This window comes from Elephantulus edwardii, unplaced genomic scaffold, assembly GCF_000299155.1.
Source record: "Elephantulus edwardii isolate Elephantulus edwardi_28Jun2011 unplaced genomic scaffold, EleEdw1.0 scaffold00026, whole genome shotgun sequence".
NCBI lineage: Eukaryota > Metazoa > Chordata > Mammalia > Macroscelidea > Macroscelididae > Elephantulus > Elephantulus edwardii.
The window spans coordinates 24,241,986-24,257,690 of record NW_006399776.1 but is presented as its reverse complement, the minus strand read 5'-3'; the positions used below and the strand labels follow the sequence as shown (position 1 = coordinate 24,257,690).

At 52.3% G+C, this 15,705-nt stretch overlaps 2 protein-coding genes across 2 annotated transcripts; one reads left to right on the top strand and one right to left on the bottom strand.

Annotated features, from left to right (window-relative positions):
* Window positions 1–841: 841 nt before the first annotated feature.
* NRL (neural retina leucine zipper) lies at window positions 842–4,366 on the top strand. The gene is made up of 3 exons (XM_006883164.1): window positions 842–949; window positions 2,764–3,171; window positions 4,031–4,366. Exons 2-3 carry the CDS (start codon window positions 2,791–2,793, stop codon window positions 4,361–4,363), a joined length of 714 nt encoding a protein of 237 aa, XP_006883226.1. The 5' UTR covers window positions 842–949; window positions 2,764–2,790; the 3' UTR covers window positions 4,364–4,366.
* Window positions 4,367–6,816: 2,450 nt separating this feature from the next.
* On the bottom strand, window positions 6,817–13,848 carry CPNE6 (copine VI (neuronal)). Its single transcript, XM_006883163.1, has 17 exons — window positions 13,553–13,848; window positions 12,076–12,247; window positions 11,537–11,716; window positions 11,099–11,173; window positions 10,843–10,917; window positions 10,590–10,673; window positions 10,409–10,498; window positions 9,980–10,084; window positions 9,650–9,736; window positions 9,357–9,416; window positions 8,978–9,111; window positions 8,847–8,901; window positions 8,713–8,764; window positions 7,826–7,959; window positions 7,465–7,701; window positions 7,139–7,314; window positions 6,817–7,025 (listed from the first exon to the last, which is right to left on the bottom strand). Exons 2-16 carry the CDS (start codon window positions 12,241–12,243, stop codon window positions 7,177–7,179), a joined length of 1,674 nt encoding a protein of 557 aa, XP_006883225.1. The 5' UTR covers window positions 12,244–12,247; window positions 13,553–13,848; the 3' UTR covers window positions 6,817–7,025; window positions 7,139–7,176.
* Window positions 13,849–15,705: the final 1,857 nt, after the last annotated feature.

Genomic DNA, 15,705 nt, shown 5'->3' with positions numbered 1-15,705 from the left:
GTGTTAGAGGATTAGGCTGAATATGTAGGTCACCCCTCAGCCATCTGGAAACAAGGATGACTGAGAGAGGAAGAGAGAGAGAGACAGAGACAGACATAGGGAAAAGGCAAGAGGGAGCAGAGGGCACATGAGGGCAGCTACAAAAATGCCTTGGCTGGGTTGGTGGTGATTAAACATTGTGTTCTGCAGTGTCCCAGAAGGGGGCAAAGTTCTCCATTCTCTTTTCCTGCCCCTCCTCCCAAGCGCCATTGCCTGTACTGGGGCTGGATCAGCAATGGTGGGAGAGGCTGAGGATTGATTAGTCAAGTCCTGAAGATCTACGTGGGGAGGCTTGTTTATTGTTCTGACTTGATAGCTGAGATGGGCATAAGTTCCATCAGGGTGAGCGTAGGGTGTATAAGAGACCCCTCAGGCCAGGTGAGAATGGATTGGGAAAGACTTATACTCCTTAAAGGCACTGCCATGGAATATGGGCATGCTAGAAGCTTGTCTGCCCTTCTTTCCCATTCCTAGGCATTGAATAGCGGAGGGGCCTGTGTTCACATGGAAAGGCAGTGGGAAAGAGCCAATGAGGCTCTGTGTACAGGGGACTAGGCACATGTTAGTCAGACATCGCTGAGGAGATTTGTTGAGCAGAATACTCCCCTCTCTTTCCTACAGAACGAGGAATTCTTGTCTTCTAGTTTTCTAGTCTCTTCCCATTCAATCTCCCACCCCCATCCAAGGCCAATGGAATATGCAAATTTACCCCTTACCTCATTGGCTGGAGGTCTGAGGACCACAGGTGACCTCAGAGCACTGGCCCTTTAAGAATTCCCTTTGGGCTCTGTGCCCACAGACCCTTCTGAGCACACAGGCACCAGGCCCTGCTCAATGGGGCCCCCAGTCTTGGAAGAAGCTGTGCCTGTCTGGTTCTGACACTAACCACATCATCTCTGCCAACTTTCAAGTGAGTATGTCCCTTTGCCTGCCTGGGCACCAGATCTCTCACCTACAAACCATTCTTTGACACCTGCTGTCTCCTCTCAGCTTTTGAATCTTCACATTTCTGTATTCTGCCTTACTCTCACCCTGACTGGTTTATCATCACATCAGAAAGATAAAGAACTCTCCCTCTTCCCTCTCCCTTTATATCCATTTCTTCCTAATACATTTTAGTCATTCTCTCTTAGTGTCTTGCTAGCTCCTTCCCAACTAAGTTTCTTATACATCTTTGCCCCTATCATCTTTACCCTCCCAGAGGTAGGACTAACAATCTTTTTCTGGATCAGAAAGTGATGAGTTTTCTGGTTCTTCCTACTGATCTGGGCAGAGCCTGGAAGTCTGTGCTGTGAGTAGGAAAGACTGCTACTTAGGCCTGGGACATCAAAGGGGAGTCCAACTCTAAGCTCTGAGGATGACCACTCCCTGCTTTACCCCTTCTGAGAATGAGAATGAAGCTGCTGGAACCGGGAGCTGGGCCAGAGCATGGGATTTCCAGGCTAGGAAGGCTTTCTGAGGTCATCTACTGAGGGGGGCAGTTCCTAAGGCTTGTTCTGAATAAGGTTTGTTCCATGGTTGGTAAGAGAAAGAATCTCTCATTCTTGGTGACAAGAATTTGGGACAGTCTGTGTTAAAGATGAACTGAAGGACTTAAATGAATATGATGCCTATGCTTTGTGAATCTACAAGAACATAAGGTGTTGTTGTTATGTACCATCAAGTCAGAAATGACTCATAGCTGAACCTCCAGTGGGCTTTCAGAAGCCAGTAAATCTCATGGGAGGAGATAGCCCATATTTCTGTGATTGATGGACTCAAGCCAAGTGCCTTTGTGTTGGCAACACAACTCCCTACCACTAAGCCACTGGAGCTCCCTGGAGGTAGGCACCAAGAGTACTGTTTATGAACATTTCTGAGCACAGATCTCTTTTTGAGCATTGCTCAGAATGAGTGTTCCACAGAACACACTTTGAGAAAGTCTAATTGTACTAAGAGAAAACTAGAGTCAGAAAGAGGAAGGTGATCTTCCAGGCTATCAGAACAGTTAAGGTTCTGAATAGAAGGAAAATCAATCTTGGTACATTTCCCTTGGAGAGGCTGGCCTTGGGGACAGATGATTACTACTCAGTGCTGGTCTTTCTAGAATGGAATTTTTCATAGGAAAATCTCTTGCTTCTATTAAAAGGATCCACTGTTCTGCATTAATTCATAGAACAGATGGACACTGAGGGTCTTCTTTGTGTAAGGCAGTGGCCTGGGTGTTTTGAGATAGACGTGAACAATAATAGAACACTACCTTTGATATCTTAAAAAATTTTAAAACAAATGTCCTTTCCCAATGTTCTAAGATACACGCATACTCTGTCACAGTTAATTAAGCAATTTAAAAAATTGCTTGTAAATGGAATGATGCCTCTTGGGATAGCATAGTCTCTCAGCATATTCCAGCACTAGGGTTGGAAGCATGCCATATTGCTCTTGTTTTTTGTAGACATTACTCAGAGGTACCTGTGGGGCCAGGGACCATGCTGCCCCCTTCCATCAGGATTTTGGACTACTTTGCTCCTCTCAGGAGCCCTTTTCTCCCAAATGTTGCAGACCCTACCCTCCAATTCTGGAACTGGGTGGTGACTGTACAGGGAATAGGGCTACAATCACACTTTAGTTTCCAAAGCTCTGGCTCTAGGACACTTAGACTTTGGGGTGAGAGGGAGCAGGTTTTGGGTGAAGGAAGCAGAAAGACAGCTTTCAGATGCTCCAGACCTCTCCTCTTTTGTGCAGGTCCACCACTTCCAATCCAGCTTCAGAATGGCATTGCCTCCCAGCCCTCTGGCCATGGAATATGTCAATGACTTTGATTTGATGAAGTTCGAAGTAAAGCGGGAGCCCCCTGAGGGGAGATCTGGTGCCCCCCTGGCCTCACTGGGCTCCACACCCTACAGCTCAGTGCCTCCTTCACCCACCTTCAGTGAATCTGGTGTGGTGGGGACAGCTGAGGGCTCCAGGCCGGGTCTTGAAGAGCTGTACTGGCTGGCTACCCTGCAGCAGCAGCTGGGGGCTGGGGAGACCCTGGGGCTGAGTCCTGAGGAGGCTGTGGAGCTGCTGCAGGGCCAGGGCTCAGTCTCTGCTGAGGGGCTCCAAGGCTACTACCCAGAGAGCCCAGAGGACTCAGGAGCCCAGCATGACCAGGTGAGAGGGTAGTCTGAGGGGGGAGGCAGGCTGAGGGAGGAGGAAGACTAAGAGAAAGGAGAGGGTATAGATTAAGGAAAGAGTTAGGGAAGGAAGGAGAAGAAAGGGGGGAAAAGTCCTTGAAAGAAATAAAGAAAATGTGTACATTCTGCTCTACCCTTTAGAGGGCTGAATTAGGAGCTGGGAGTAGATGCAATTAGAAGAAAAGGGGAGGGATTGAGATTTAATTAATAGTTAGGGAGTTGACAGTTACAGGGAGATAAATAAGCACATAGTGGGTAAAAACCAGAGAAAACTTTTGTGTAGCACAGAGTAGGGTTAAGATTGTGGGAACTGAAAGGAAGTTGGCCTTTTCAAGATTGGCTACTTCCTCAGCCAGCAACCTTCTCAGGAGGGATTTTGATTCATCCTATTAATTACAGACACAGATGGGGGTGTTGAGGGCATTAGGATGTAATCCAAATCCTTTAAGGGTCACACGGTTGTGGCATTCAGGACAGAAGAGGGTTGTCTGTGGGGCCTACTGTCCACCGAGAGCCTCCAAGGCCTTAGCGATGGCTCGGCTCTGCGGGTTCAAGTGCCAAGGGCGTGGGGGCTCCGCTCACCGCGGGAGGCGGGGCCTGCACGAGGGGCGGGCCTAAGGGGACAACGGGCCTGTGCCACCGGCCAGTGGGGTCTCTCCCCTCGACTCCTTCGTGGTGTTGAGACCTGGGCAGGCTCTGGACTGTGAGTTAAGACTATAAAGTTCAAGCCTTCGGAAGAGGCGTGAGCTGGTGCGGGCCTCTCCCCGGGGTGGTGCCAGCTGGAGTCCCAACCTGCGTGTAGACCTGATGGGGTCTCTGCACTCGCCCCCTTGCAGCTGGTCGAGCGGTTTTCGGACGCAGCGTTGGTGTCGATGTCTGTGCGGGAACTCAACCGACAGCTGAGAGGCTGTGGGCGCGACGAGGCGCTGCGGCTGAAGCAGAGACGCCGCACGTTGAAGAACCGAGGCTACGCGCAGGCCTGTCGCTCCAAGCGGCTGCAGCAGCGGCGCGGGCTGGAGGCCGAGCGCGCCCGGCTGCTTGCACAGCTGGACGCGCTGCGGGCCGAGGTGGCCCGCCTGGCTCGGGAGCGCGACCTTTACAAGGCTCGCTGTGACCGGCTAACATCGAGCGGCCCGGGGTCCGGGGACCACGCCCACTTCTTCCTCTGAGCCAATTCAAGGTTTTCAACCTATAGTGCTTTATTTAAGGTGGTAATTAGCAACGAGGCTGTGTTTGTGTTCCGAGCTTGTGACTTTCCGATTTTAGGGCTGTTGTGCTGACTTTCCAAGATTTCTATTCCAGGTAGTTAAGACAGACTAGCCTAGCAGCTATCAGGGCCTAAAGCCTCAGCAAAGTCTGAGACATAAGCTCTGGGGGTGCTGGTGTGACTGGGAGAGAGCCCTTGGCAGGAGTCTGGAGAATGGGTGCTAGTTCCAGCCCTGCCGCTTGGAGTAGATCCTTGGTTCATGGGCCTCAGTTGCCTCACCTAATCCTCCCTCATTTGGACTGGATGACTTCTGACACTTTCCCAGTTCTGACATCATCTGAGTCTTCTGCGGAAGTCCCAATGGCCTCTCTAAGAACTCCCCAAAAGAATTGCACCAAAAGGACCTTCTATCCTGCTCCGGCTTCCAGAGAGGGTCTAGGCATTGGGGTAAGTGGCTCAGGTGAGGAAGTGTCAGAGCTCTGAGCACATACACATTGCTCCGGTGATGCTTGCTCCAGGCTGTATCTGCTGCCAGACCAAGGACTGAGGTGAGACTTTTCCCAGGATGTGAAGAAGCTGAGAAAATTAAGCTTTGTGAATTAAGCTTGAAGTTCAGTAGAACTGTAATGCTACTGACTTAATGCTCTTGCAATTAAAGAAGTATTCATTCTTTATCCTGGCTCTAGGCTACTATTTTACCATTTGTTTGCTTTTACCCCCTCTCCCTGTGTTTGTGTTTGCGTATGTGTATGTGTATGAAAGAGTTATGAAGTGGGAAGTTCCTACCCAGTGCTGAGTTGCTATGTCAGTTCTGGAGTGCCAATAAAAATGGCGTGGAGTGGTAGGGATTGGCCCAGATGGTGCTTTTCCCCTCCCACCACCACCACGTGGACATCCTGGAACAGTGGCCCAGCCTGGTCTGCCTATGGCTATCTGAGAGGCCTCACAGTTGCCATGGTAACTCAGTTCTCTAGCTCAGCAGCCTAGGAGGAGGGTGAGGGGGGGCTCAGCGCAGACAGAGGCACCAACCTGGAGTGGTCACTGAATTAGGAGCAAATACCTTATACTAGTTTCTGTCTTGGCTTCTAAGGGACATAAAATATGGGCAAATGTGGGGGAAGGAGATTCCCATATGTCTCTCTTCCTTTCTGCTCCCCCACCCCCTCCTCAGATGTCTCTGCTCTGCCCATCACTGTTCTTGTTCCCTCCTCCCCCTCCTGTAGCCCAGCTCATTCCTCCTCCACTCAGCCTGTGATGGGAGTCCTTGCACCATTTTCCTGAGAGTTTCTCTCTCCTCTCCTTTCCCCACCACAGCAGATGCTACTGGCTGTCCTCTGTGGTTCTGGATCTTCTCTCTGAGGGGAGGTGTCATAGTGCCTTTAGCTAAGTCATCCCCTTTCAATCCTCATAGTTGAAGAGATAGACTGGGGCAGAGAGGAATTCCACCAGAAGCCCAGCTCTTCTTCCTTCAATCTGAATTCCATCCATATCCTCACCTGCTCTTTAGACCCACTACTACTTTTGTACACCTTCCTTACTTGAGGGAGGCCGTACATGGCACACATAGCAGAAATGCCATCCACAGATGTGTACATTTGAACACACAACTAGGGCACTTACACAAACACCTAGGTCTCAAGATGAGGGTCATGTCAGTACACCTCAAATAGATGTTACACACTACAGTGATTAAAAGTATGGGTGTGGAGCCTGATAGGGCTGAGCTCAAGTTCTAGTTCTACCAGTTCTAAGGCCATTGGTGAATGACAATCAAGCTCCATTTACTTTGTCTGAAGGAAAGTGAATGCATTGAACGATCTTGGCACAGAACCTGACACGTGTTGAACAGTATTTGCTCTGAACATATTAACAGTATACTAATTGAATTCCTAAACCATTAATGCCATACTATGGGGAGAGTCAAGGATTCAAAGCTATGAACATACACATCCATATACCCAGGAATATCAATCTCTGAGAACCTTGGATGACTACTTTATGTCCCTAATGCACTAGCAGCTCTGCCCTTCTCAATCTCCACCCATTGTGTGGGGACTGGGGTTCAGCCCCTGGGTGGGGGGCTCAGCTGGATTTCTCTGGAGATGGCTGTAATAGGGCATCAGCCTGCCCTCTTGACAGCCCCTTATTACCCACCCTCATTTCCTGTAATTAACCCCTATGATGCCTAGGGGTTGGAGGTGAGGGTGGACGTTCCTCAGACCCTATAAGCACAAGATTAGGAGAGCCTGCAGAGATAATAGGCTGCTTGAAGAGCTCTGGCTTAGATTTCAGAGTGCTGGTCCTCAGTGTGTGTGTGTGTGTGTGTGTGTGTGTGTGTGTAGGAGGGAAGTGAGAAGGGAGGGATGAGGAATCAGTGCTACAGATTGCCCAATAGCTCTCTGAAGCTTGACAGGCAGATGCTGAGGTGCTTAGAATGATTTCCTTTATTAAAGGTCAGAAAGTAAGGATTACTGAAGGAAGTCACCAAGGGACCACAAGGCTGGGGTGTGGAGCCTGGAAAAGTGGGGGCAGGGCCCACCACTTACTTCTAGGACCTAGAGGAGCACATCTTGTCCAAGAGGTGAGGCACTGGTCACTTGAGTCACAAGGGTGAGGACAGGCACCTGGGAGGAATCAGTACAGTCACAGATAGCCTCCCCATCACACTCAGCCAAGCTGAGGCCTCCTTACATTCTCTGGTCCCCACTGCCCTGGACCGCTGACACCTCCAACTCACTGAGAGGCTGAAGGGGGGTGTTGGTCCGGTGGATGGAATCACGGACTAGGACTGGGTGTTGTGGCCGGAGTGCAAGACCTGGGAGCCCCAGGACTGATGCCCTGGCTGGCATAGTACTCCACCACCTGCCGAGGCACCTCTGCCAGGACACACTTAGCTAGCGCTGAGGGTGGCGTCTAGGGGTAGAAGCAGATAGGGTGAGGGGCGTGGACAGGGGAGGGGTGGTCAGGTGAGGGAGGGCCAGGGCTCTGGGGCTCCAGTCTGCTTCCCTGGAATAAACCAGGTGGAACAGACAAATCAGATTTAGGAGCATAGGAAGCACTCACATCCTTGAAGTCCCGGAAGGGCACAAACTGGACAATGTCGCGGGCTGCGGGCACACCTCGAGGGCATCGCAAGGGGCCATCATCGCCATCCAGCAGCCGCATGTCTGAGAAGTCGGCATTGCCCACGCCCACGATGATGATGGACATGGGCAGGTGGGAGGCACGGACGATGGCAGCCCGGGTCTCAGCCATGTCGCTTACCACACCATCCGTGAGCACCAGCAGCACTGAGTACTTCTGAGGTCAGGCAGAAAGGGAGGAAGTGCGGGCTCTGTGTGCGAGGGCCATGAAGCTGGTCCCCAAGCAGGTTCTGAGGCAGCCCGAGAACACACGGAGGAGGCTGCCTGCTCTATCCGCTCACCGTGGCTTGGCCGGTGCTCTGCTCCCGCTGGGCGGGCTCGGCCACACGGTTGATGATGGGGGCCACATTGGTGGGTCCATAGAGCTGGATCTGGGGCAAGCAACGACGGTAGGAAGTAATGACTCCGGAGATCTCTGTGAGTGAACAGAAGAAGAAACTGGCAGAGATCATTAGGGAGCAAACATCTCAGGATGGTGACATCACTAGGGATGGTATCACCAGTGGTGAGAACTCATGGTGTCCCCCCTGCAATAGTGTGCAGTGCCAGCAAACCTCACTCTTGGTAGGCAGAGATCCCCTTCCCACCCTACCCTTCTGGCCATCCCCTCCCAGCTCCTTTCTCCACCTGGCCAAGGCAGAGAGACACTTCTCTCCATACAATGGCAGTGGGGGTTGTGGGTCCCCCTTTGCCTGGCAGGTGTGGCAGTTACTGTACTGAGCGACAAGGGAAAGGAGAGAACTGTTCTGGGTGATGGGTGACACTGATTCTAATGGCGTTACTGCCCTGGTGGCCCTTCCCCCTGTAGAGTTGACCACTGGCAATGCCACTGGCCCTTAGGGTTATTTTGGTGCCACTTGCTCACTCTGACGTATTAGAGAATGTGGTTCCCTCCAGAGGCCCTCGTAATTGTCTTGGGAATCTTCCCTTCCAAGTTCCTCATAGAGTAAAGTGAGAGGTGGGTGGGCAGATGGTAGGAGGTGGGACTGGAAATCTTACCAAATGAAGAAAAGTCTTAAGTGAAAGGAGCGGGGAGCTTGGCCTATAAGACTGTGGGACCTGGGCCCATGGGGATGGGTTCTGTGCTCCTGACCAGGGTGTGAAGGCATGGGCAAGAAGGGTGTGTGGGGAGGTTGAGGACGTGGCTGGTGGAAATCTCCCCTCTTACCGTCACATTCAGGATTTTCTGGGTCAAAGTTGATAGCAAAGTCATGGGACACCTGTGAGGATGAGGAGCAGGTGGTGACAGGATGCCTTGCCTTCCTGTCTGACCTTCTTCCCTTCCCCTGGCACCCAGCCTACCTCGAAGTTGGGGGGAATTCGAGCCCCAAAGCCAAATGCTGGGAATCGTTTATCACTGGGGAGAAGAAAATGCTGTGCAGCGCCCATCAGGCAAGGCCTCCCTGGCTGCCCCCCCGTCCACCTCCTCCTACCTGTCATAGTCCTGGCAGATCCCTCCAACTGCACGCAAGGCCTGCAGGTAGTGGTTGGGCTGGCGGGGGCTGAGGCAGTGTAGGGACTGGCTGCTTCTCGGGTCCCCGTTGGAGGCAGTGAAGTCAATGGCCACCTGAAATGTGGAAGGGGGACAAGTGGGTCAAGGTCCTAGTTACAAATGCCAACAGACAGGACCTAAAGGGAGGACTTGGGGTGAATCTGAGGAGTCTACAGGGAGTCTTGATATGAGATAGAGGCTGACAAATGTCAAAGTTTATGAGAAACTCCAGTAGGGGGCAGTGGGGATTCTGCACCCCTCGTTTCATTGTATTATCAATTTCCTGTTTATGCCCTGGGTTTTAGCCTTAGGACCTTTACCGTGAAGCTGATCTGGCAGCCACCCATGATGTAGTCCAGGAAGGTGTGCACCTTCTCCACCTGAGAAGATGGAGGACAAAATGGAGGGAAGATACTTTTAAGAGGGGACTGAGTGGGATTCCTGTGGGGAATGGGTCAGAGGTTGAACTTGGGCAAGGGAGAGGGCAAAAGTCCCTAGTTTCCAGAAGCAAAGAGAGTGGGATCTTTGCGACAAGGAAGGGCCGAATCTGAGGTTGTGGTAGGGACAGGAGGTAGGGCTGAGGCAGGAGCTGGGACATGACTTTGGGGATTACCGTGCACTGGGCCAGCACTACAGTTCCTGAGCTCTTGTAATTCTTCTTCTTGTCCCGGTATTTGGGGTTGATACAGTCCCACTGCATCTAGACCCCACCCCACCCCAAAGCCCAGGGTCCCAGTGTCATCAGGTAGCCATTGTTACCCTTTCCATTAGCACCTCCCAGAGCAAGACCCTCCCACAGCTCAGTTCTCAGGCTGAGTCAAGGTGCTTTCTACCCTCACAACCTCTTCTCCACCTACAGAGGCTCTTCAGCATCACCCCCAGACTCTCCCAGGCAGCCAGGTGGAATTCAGGGGAGGGGAGATAAGAAGGGATCTTTAGGCACCTCCTGCCCAGGGTTCGCTGTCCCTTCCTGCATCTCCTGGAAGCTGCTGGTGAACTCGCCGATGAAGTCATGCTTCCCACTGGAGTCATAGTCATATACCAGGAACTGAGAATGAGGGAGGGGGTGGGGTCATGGTTAGGGCATGTTTTGCAGTGGCTCCTATTGGGATGGGGAGGAGGGACTCAGGAATGTTGATGCCCAACAGTCGTTGGGCTCAGGCAGACTTTTCCCATTTTCCAGAAAGGCCACTTGACGAACTCTGTACTTTGGCTCAATTTGGTAGGGATTTGGGGTTTTGATCAGGGCATACATGTAGGAAGCTTGTACTGAGCTGTGACATAGTGGGGGAGTCTTAACACATGGCTGATGGGGGAGCAGTAGGAGGCTACACTTAGTGGGGAGGGTTTCACTGGACTTCCCTTGCTTCACCTTGAGAGGCCGGTGGACATCACAGCTGCATAAGGAGTGCAGGGACAGGCGGAATGGCTCCCAGCTGGGGTTCAAGTTGTTCTTCACCACCTTGGAGAAGCACCAGGGAGCTGACAGCTTTCTGTCTAGGTTTCCCTCCCAAGTTCTCCTTTCCTCCACCCCGACAGCGCCAGGCACCAACCTCAGTCCTCCAGACCAGCTGGTCATTCTGATCTCCATTGGTCTTATAGATCTCCATGAAAGGGTCAGACTTGCTGAACAGATCCTGAGGAGACAGGAGAAAGGGCTCATGAGTCTGGTGAGGTCTGTAAGGAGGGTCAGGAAGGGGGAAAACTCTGAAAGGGGGTGGTGCTGGGACCCAAGGGTCTGTCTCTGAGTGGGAGCCTTGGGCTGTTTAAGGAAAGACATGAGGGCTCAGACTCCGGGGTTCTGACCTTGTTGTCCAGCTTATGGGCTCTGAAGGTGAGTTGAACATAATCATTGGTACCAGATACTTCCTCAGCTACAATCTGTAAGGCAAACATAGGGGGCAGCATCTTTCCTCATCTTCCTCCAGCCCCACAATGCCCTCCCCTCCTGTGTGTCTCTTTCCTTAGGTGAGATGGAGCCCTGGGAGTGACTATCACTCTGTGTTTCCATCCGGGGTCATGGAATGCCTGGCCCAAGGGTGAGTACTGGTGGCTTGCCTACCGTGATGGTGGACTTGCCCGCTGTCTTTCCGTTCTTTAGCAGTAATGGCTTAGTGACCTTGGTTTGTGACACGATCTGGGGAAGGAGATGGGGGGTGGGGGACGGAGACTCAGCTATGAAGTGTCCACCTGCTATGGCCAGGATAGGATAAGCAGAATAGTAAGTGCCTTTTGAGTGACCACAAGATACACAACAGAGATTGTATACCACAGGATTTGGCCAGGGTTAAATTTAATTTCCACAGCAGCCTTAAAAAGCGGGCACAGTGACATTCATCTTTTAGATGAAGAAACAGATACTCAGAAAGATTATATATTTTATCCAAGCCTGTACAGTCAGTGAATGCTGGAGATGGAATCCATGTCCAACTGAACTAGCTCCAGAGCTCATTTTGGTTCCTGGGGGCAGAAGGTAGAAGGGTAGGGCTGGAATACAGACCTGGCCCAAGGTACATTCTGTAGAGCCAAGGAAGGTGTCATTTCGGGGGCTCGTGGCTCCATCCTCAGCATCAAACACATGGAACTGCAGGGGCTGCTTCTCCTCAAAAAAATACTCAAGGGCCAGCACTCGGGAGAACACAGGGCTGGAACAGGAACGCAGCACCTCTGTGCGCTCCACCTGTGGCAGGGAAGGACCACCTCTGGAGACTGAGGCTGCTTTCCCCACCCAGGACCTCCTTGGTTATGTCAACTCTCCTTGGTCCCCTATATCCTCCACAGCTCGCTTTTCCCTTCCTGGGTTAAACCCCAAGCTTAATGCCGCTGGCCTCACAGTAAGGCCTTTGGGACCTATTTGAAGCTCTATCTTGAGACCCTCTGGGACTGTGGGCTTTAGAAGCTGGAAAGTGGTGTATGTTTTTAATGATGGCACACCCATCTCCATGGCAACCAGAAAAGGCCTCTCATTCCCCTCCAGGCTTTCACAGCCCCACCACCCTCCCTTCTTCCCAGACCCAAGGGTAATGAAGCTACTCTCACCTCCAGCCACTGCTCATCAGAGTAGAGTTTGAGCAGCACGCAGGGGTGGGGCTTGGCGAGTGTGTCTCTGTCCAAGAGGCCATGACAGGACACTCTCAGCTCCACCCTGGAGGCCCCCAGGGTCATGGCCTGGGGCTCAGGTACCCATTCCATATCAGGGTCTGACATGCCACTATGGAGATGAATAGATAGGCCTAGACTCTGCAAAAGAGAGACACTTGTCAGGGGAGGGAGGATTCAGTCCTCCCCTCTGATCAGGACTTTAGGGTCTTGAGTTGGGGACTCCGTTGGGCTCTGGGCCCCATTCCACTAACATCTATTCCGAGGCCCCCATTTCCTCTGCTTGGCCTTTCTGGAGTTCTGAGCAGGGTAGGCAGAGGACCTGAACCTCTACTCCTGCCCAGGACCCCTTGTGCTTCTGTCACTTCCCCGGGGCCTGGACGTGCCTCTGTGGGTGGGGCTGGAGAGGGCTTGACTGTTGGGAGTTTCCTGGCAGTCCTGTCTCCCGGAGTCATTGATTGATCCTTACTTTCTGCTGCCTCAGCACCTTGTGCTTACTTCCCAACCAAGGTTTGAGCCAGAACTGCACTCAGTCTTGGCACGAGGGAGCTAAACTGGGGCAAGGGGGTGGGGAAGGGGGTGAGGAGGCCCCTGGAGGACTGAAGAGCAATGGAGTCTGCAGTGGGCGGAGACAGGTTGGAGGGGACCCTGCTGGGCTGTTCCCGTTCACACCCCCAACTCCCTCCTGCCTGGCTAAGGGAAAGGTGAGATGGTGGCTTTGGGGTGTTAGGGGATGGGCCCTCTGAAAGATCTTGAGGTTCCTGACAGGGGCTTCCACTATGGCAAGCTTTGCATCTTTCCCCACCTCCCATCTTCTCACAGTTCTTGGCAGCACTGGCACCGTCTCTTAGCGACAGGATTTTGGGGGAGCCACAGCCCCCTCCGTGTTGACCGTGGGATGTATGCTTGCCACCCTCCCCCAGTGGGACCAAGCCTCAGGCAGCGGCAGGCAGGGGTACGCTGGCCCAAGTTCATGGCTGGTCAGTCCATTTATCTATGTCCACATCTCAGGGTGAGGCTGTCTGCTCCTGTGTCGTACTTCCACCACTGACTGCATTGGTATGTCTGAGTGTCCCCACCTTGTGCGTTTGTCTCTGGTCGTATGTTTGTCTCTAGGAGCGTTTGATCATTTCTGTAACTCTCTCAGAAGTGGAACCTTCCCTGGCTTGATGCCCACCTCCTAATAGCGTGCACCTTTCTGGATATGTGAGGAAGGGTGCGGGCCGGAAGGGGTTTTCTGCCTTCTAGCCACCAGTCTCCAAATGCTCGTGGGACCCCTCAGATAGGCAAGGGCTTGTGATGGTAAGGGGTTGGGCAAGGCTGGAGACCTTTCTGGGGCCTAAGAGAGATGTTGTTATGGAGACTGGGCCAGGCTAGGCCAGGCCAGGGCTGGGCTGGGGAGGAAGGGTGGGCTCACCTGCACGCTCTGTCGGGGGCTCCTCTCTCTGGCTCTCTGGCCCTGGCCCGAATCCCTTGCTGCTCCAGCCGCTGGCGCCGGCTCCGGCTCCGGCTCTGCTGCTATTTATGGGGCCTGGATGGGGAGGGGTGGGGGGGCCGCAGCACCAGCTCCCCCCGCATAGACCAGGCGGGGAGGGAAAAGAGAGATGAGGGGCAGGGCCACCGCCTGGGAGGAAGCCACAGAACCGGGAGAGGAGGTAGGGCTGGGGGTGCCTCAGAGGCAGGCCCCCCACAGACACAATGACATACATCTTCCCCTTCACACCACACCCACACCCAGAATCACAGAGATGCACACATTGCAGTGGTTCATGAGGGTATACACACACACACACACACACACACACACACACACAGAGAGAGAGAGAGAGAAACGGTGGGGACATAAGCACCCACAACTCATAGATTCACACATAGCTTGACACACGCAGGCACTGGTATGTAAACTTACTGTGACACCATGACAGTTTTAGCCCCGCGGATACATGAAAGGAAACACACCCAATCTCCAACACATTCAGCATTACACTTGTTAAGGATATTCATAGTCACAATGAAAAGAACACTGAAATATATTTCTCTCCCTCTCTCTTTCTTTTTTTCTTTTACACACACACACACACACACACACACACACACACACACTCAGCATTCAGAAAGTATATCTTCACGGACACCTTAAAAAGCCATCCTGTGTCATGCAAAGCTCACATTTCAAGAATGATGCCTGGTTTCCTAGACAACTTTTTATAGATGACAAAGAAATGGACATAATTTCTTAAGGATACATAATCTCACATCCTGGTCATGCAACTCCCTGAAGAGTGGAGAACTGCCGTACACACGGTGGGTGGGGGTTGTGCATCTTCCTGGTGCCCTCAGTGCATGTTCCAACCCCTCCCACCCTAATTCAGTCCATATGGGCACATCTTTGAAGGACGGGCCATGCCACCTACAGATCTTAAGGAAATATGACATCATTCATTCCCTGTTGAGGCCAAGGAAAGTGAGCAATTTGCCCAAGAGCTGCAAGTCCCATGTGGATACATGATGATCTGGATGAGGATTCAAGAGTTTTCTCCAGGACCATCACCTTCCAGTGCTCATATCCCAGGTGTGTCGGGGTAGAATTGGGCTCTGTAGGGCTTTTAGTGGCTCATTTTTCAGCAGTTGATAGATCACCAGGGCTTTCTTTCAAGGTGCCACTGGGTGAACTTGGACTTTTAACCTATCACTTACCAGCTAAATGTATTAACTGCACCACTCAGGGACTTCTACGTTAAGGTAGCAGCCTCACGGGGCATCTCCTGGATGTCAGCCCAGCCATGGGCTGGGGTGACACAGGTGATTAAAACAGCAGCTGCCCCTGGAGGAGGGACTTACACATGCAGAGAGGTGACAGGCCAACACACAAATGTAATTTGGTGTGACAGGTGCAGTCGCAGTCCCCTTCAGGATGCAGTGGTGGCACCGTGGAGGAGGGTTTTTAATTGGATGAGCAGGAGGAGGGCATCAGGAAGGTCCTCAGTGAGGGCCTTTGATTGGAGTCCTGAATGCCAAGGTAGTGTTTGCTAGTAAACCGAGGGGAAGCAATTAGCGTGATCTGTTCACACCGTGAGCACTTCTGCTCATCCCCAGGCCAGTCTGTTGTGTGGAGAGCTGAGTAATGATGGTGCCCCTAGGATGATACCACATCATACCATTTCGTTCTACCAATAGTATGTGTGAGTACACACACACACACACACACACACACACACACACACTCTCACACACTTTACATTCTTCCCAGTCTCTACCAATCACACTGGAGCCTTCTGACTTCACCACACTCCCCCAAGTAGGGCACACAGCAGAGTAGGCTTCTGTCATTTCTGTCCCTTCTCCAGCCACTGAGCCCTGACCCTGGACAAACACCCAACCTGGCGTGGTGACTTGTCAGTCCCCTTTCTATCTGGCAGTTTTCTAGGGTTCTGTGAAAGCTCTTTGCCCTCTTCTGCTCTCAGAGATCCAGCCCTATTCCTTCCATTTTCCTCAACTGTAGCCAAAGCTCTGGGGGCTTGTGAGAAGAGGAACAGATGGTGAGAGGTGGGGCCAGTGAGTGGGGAAAGC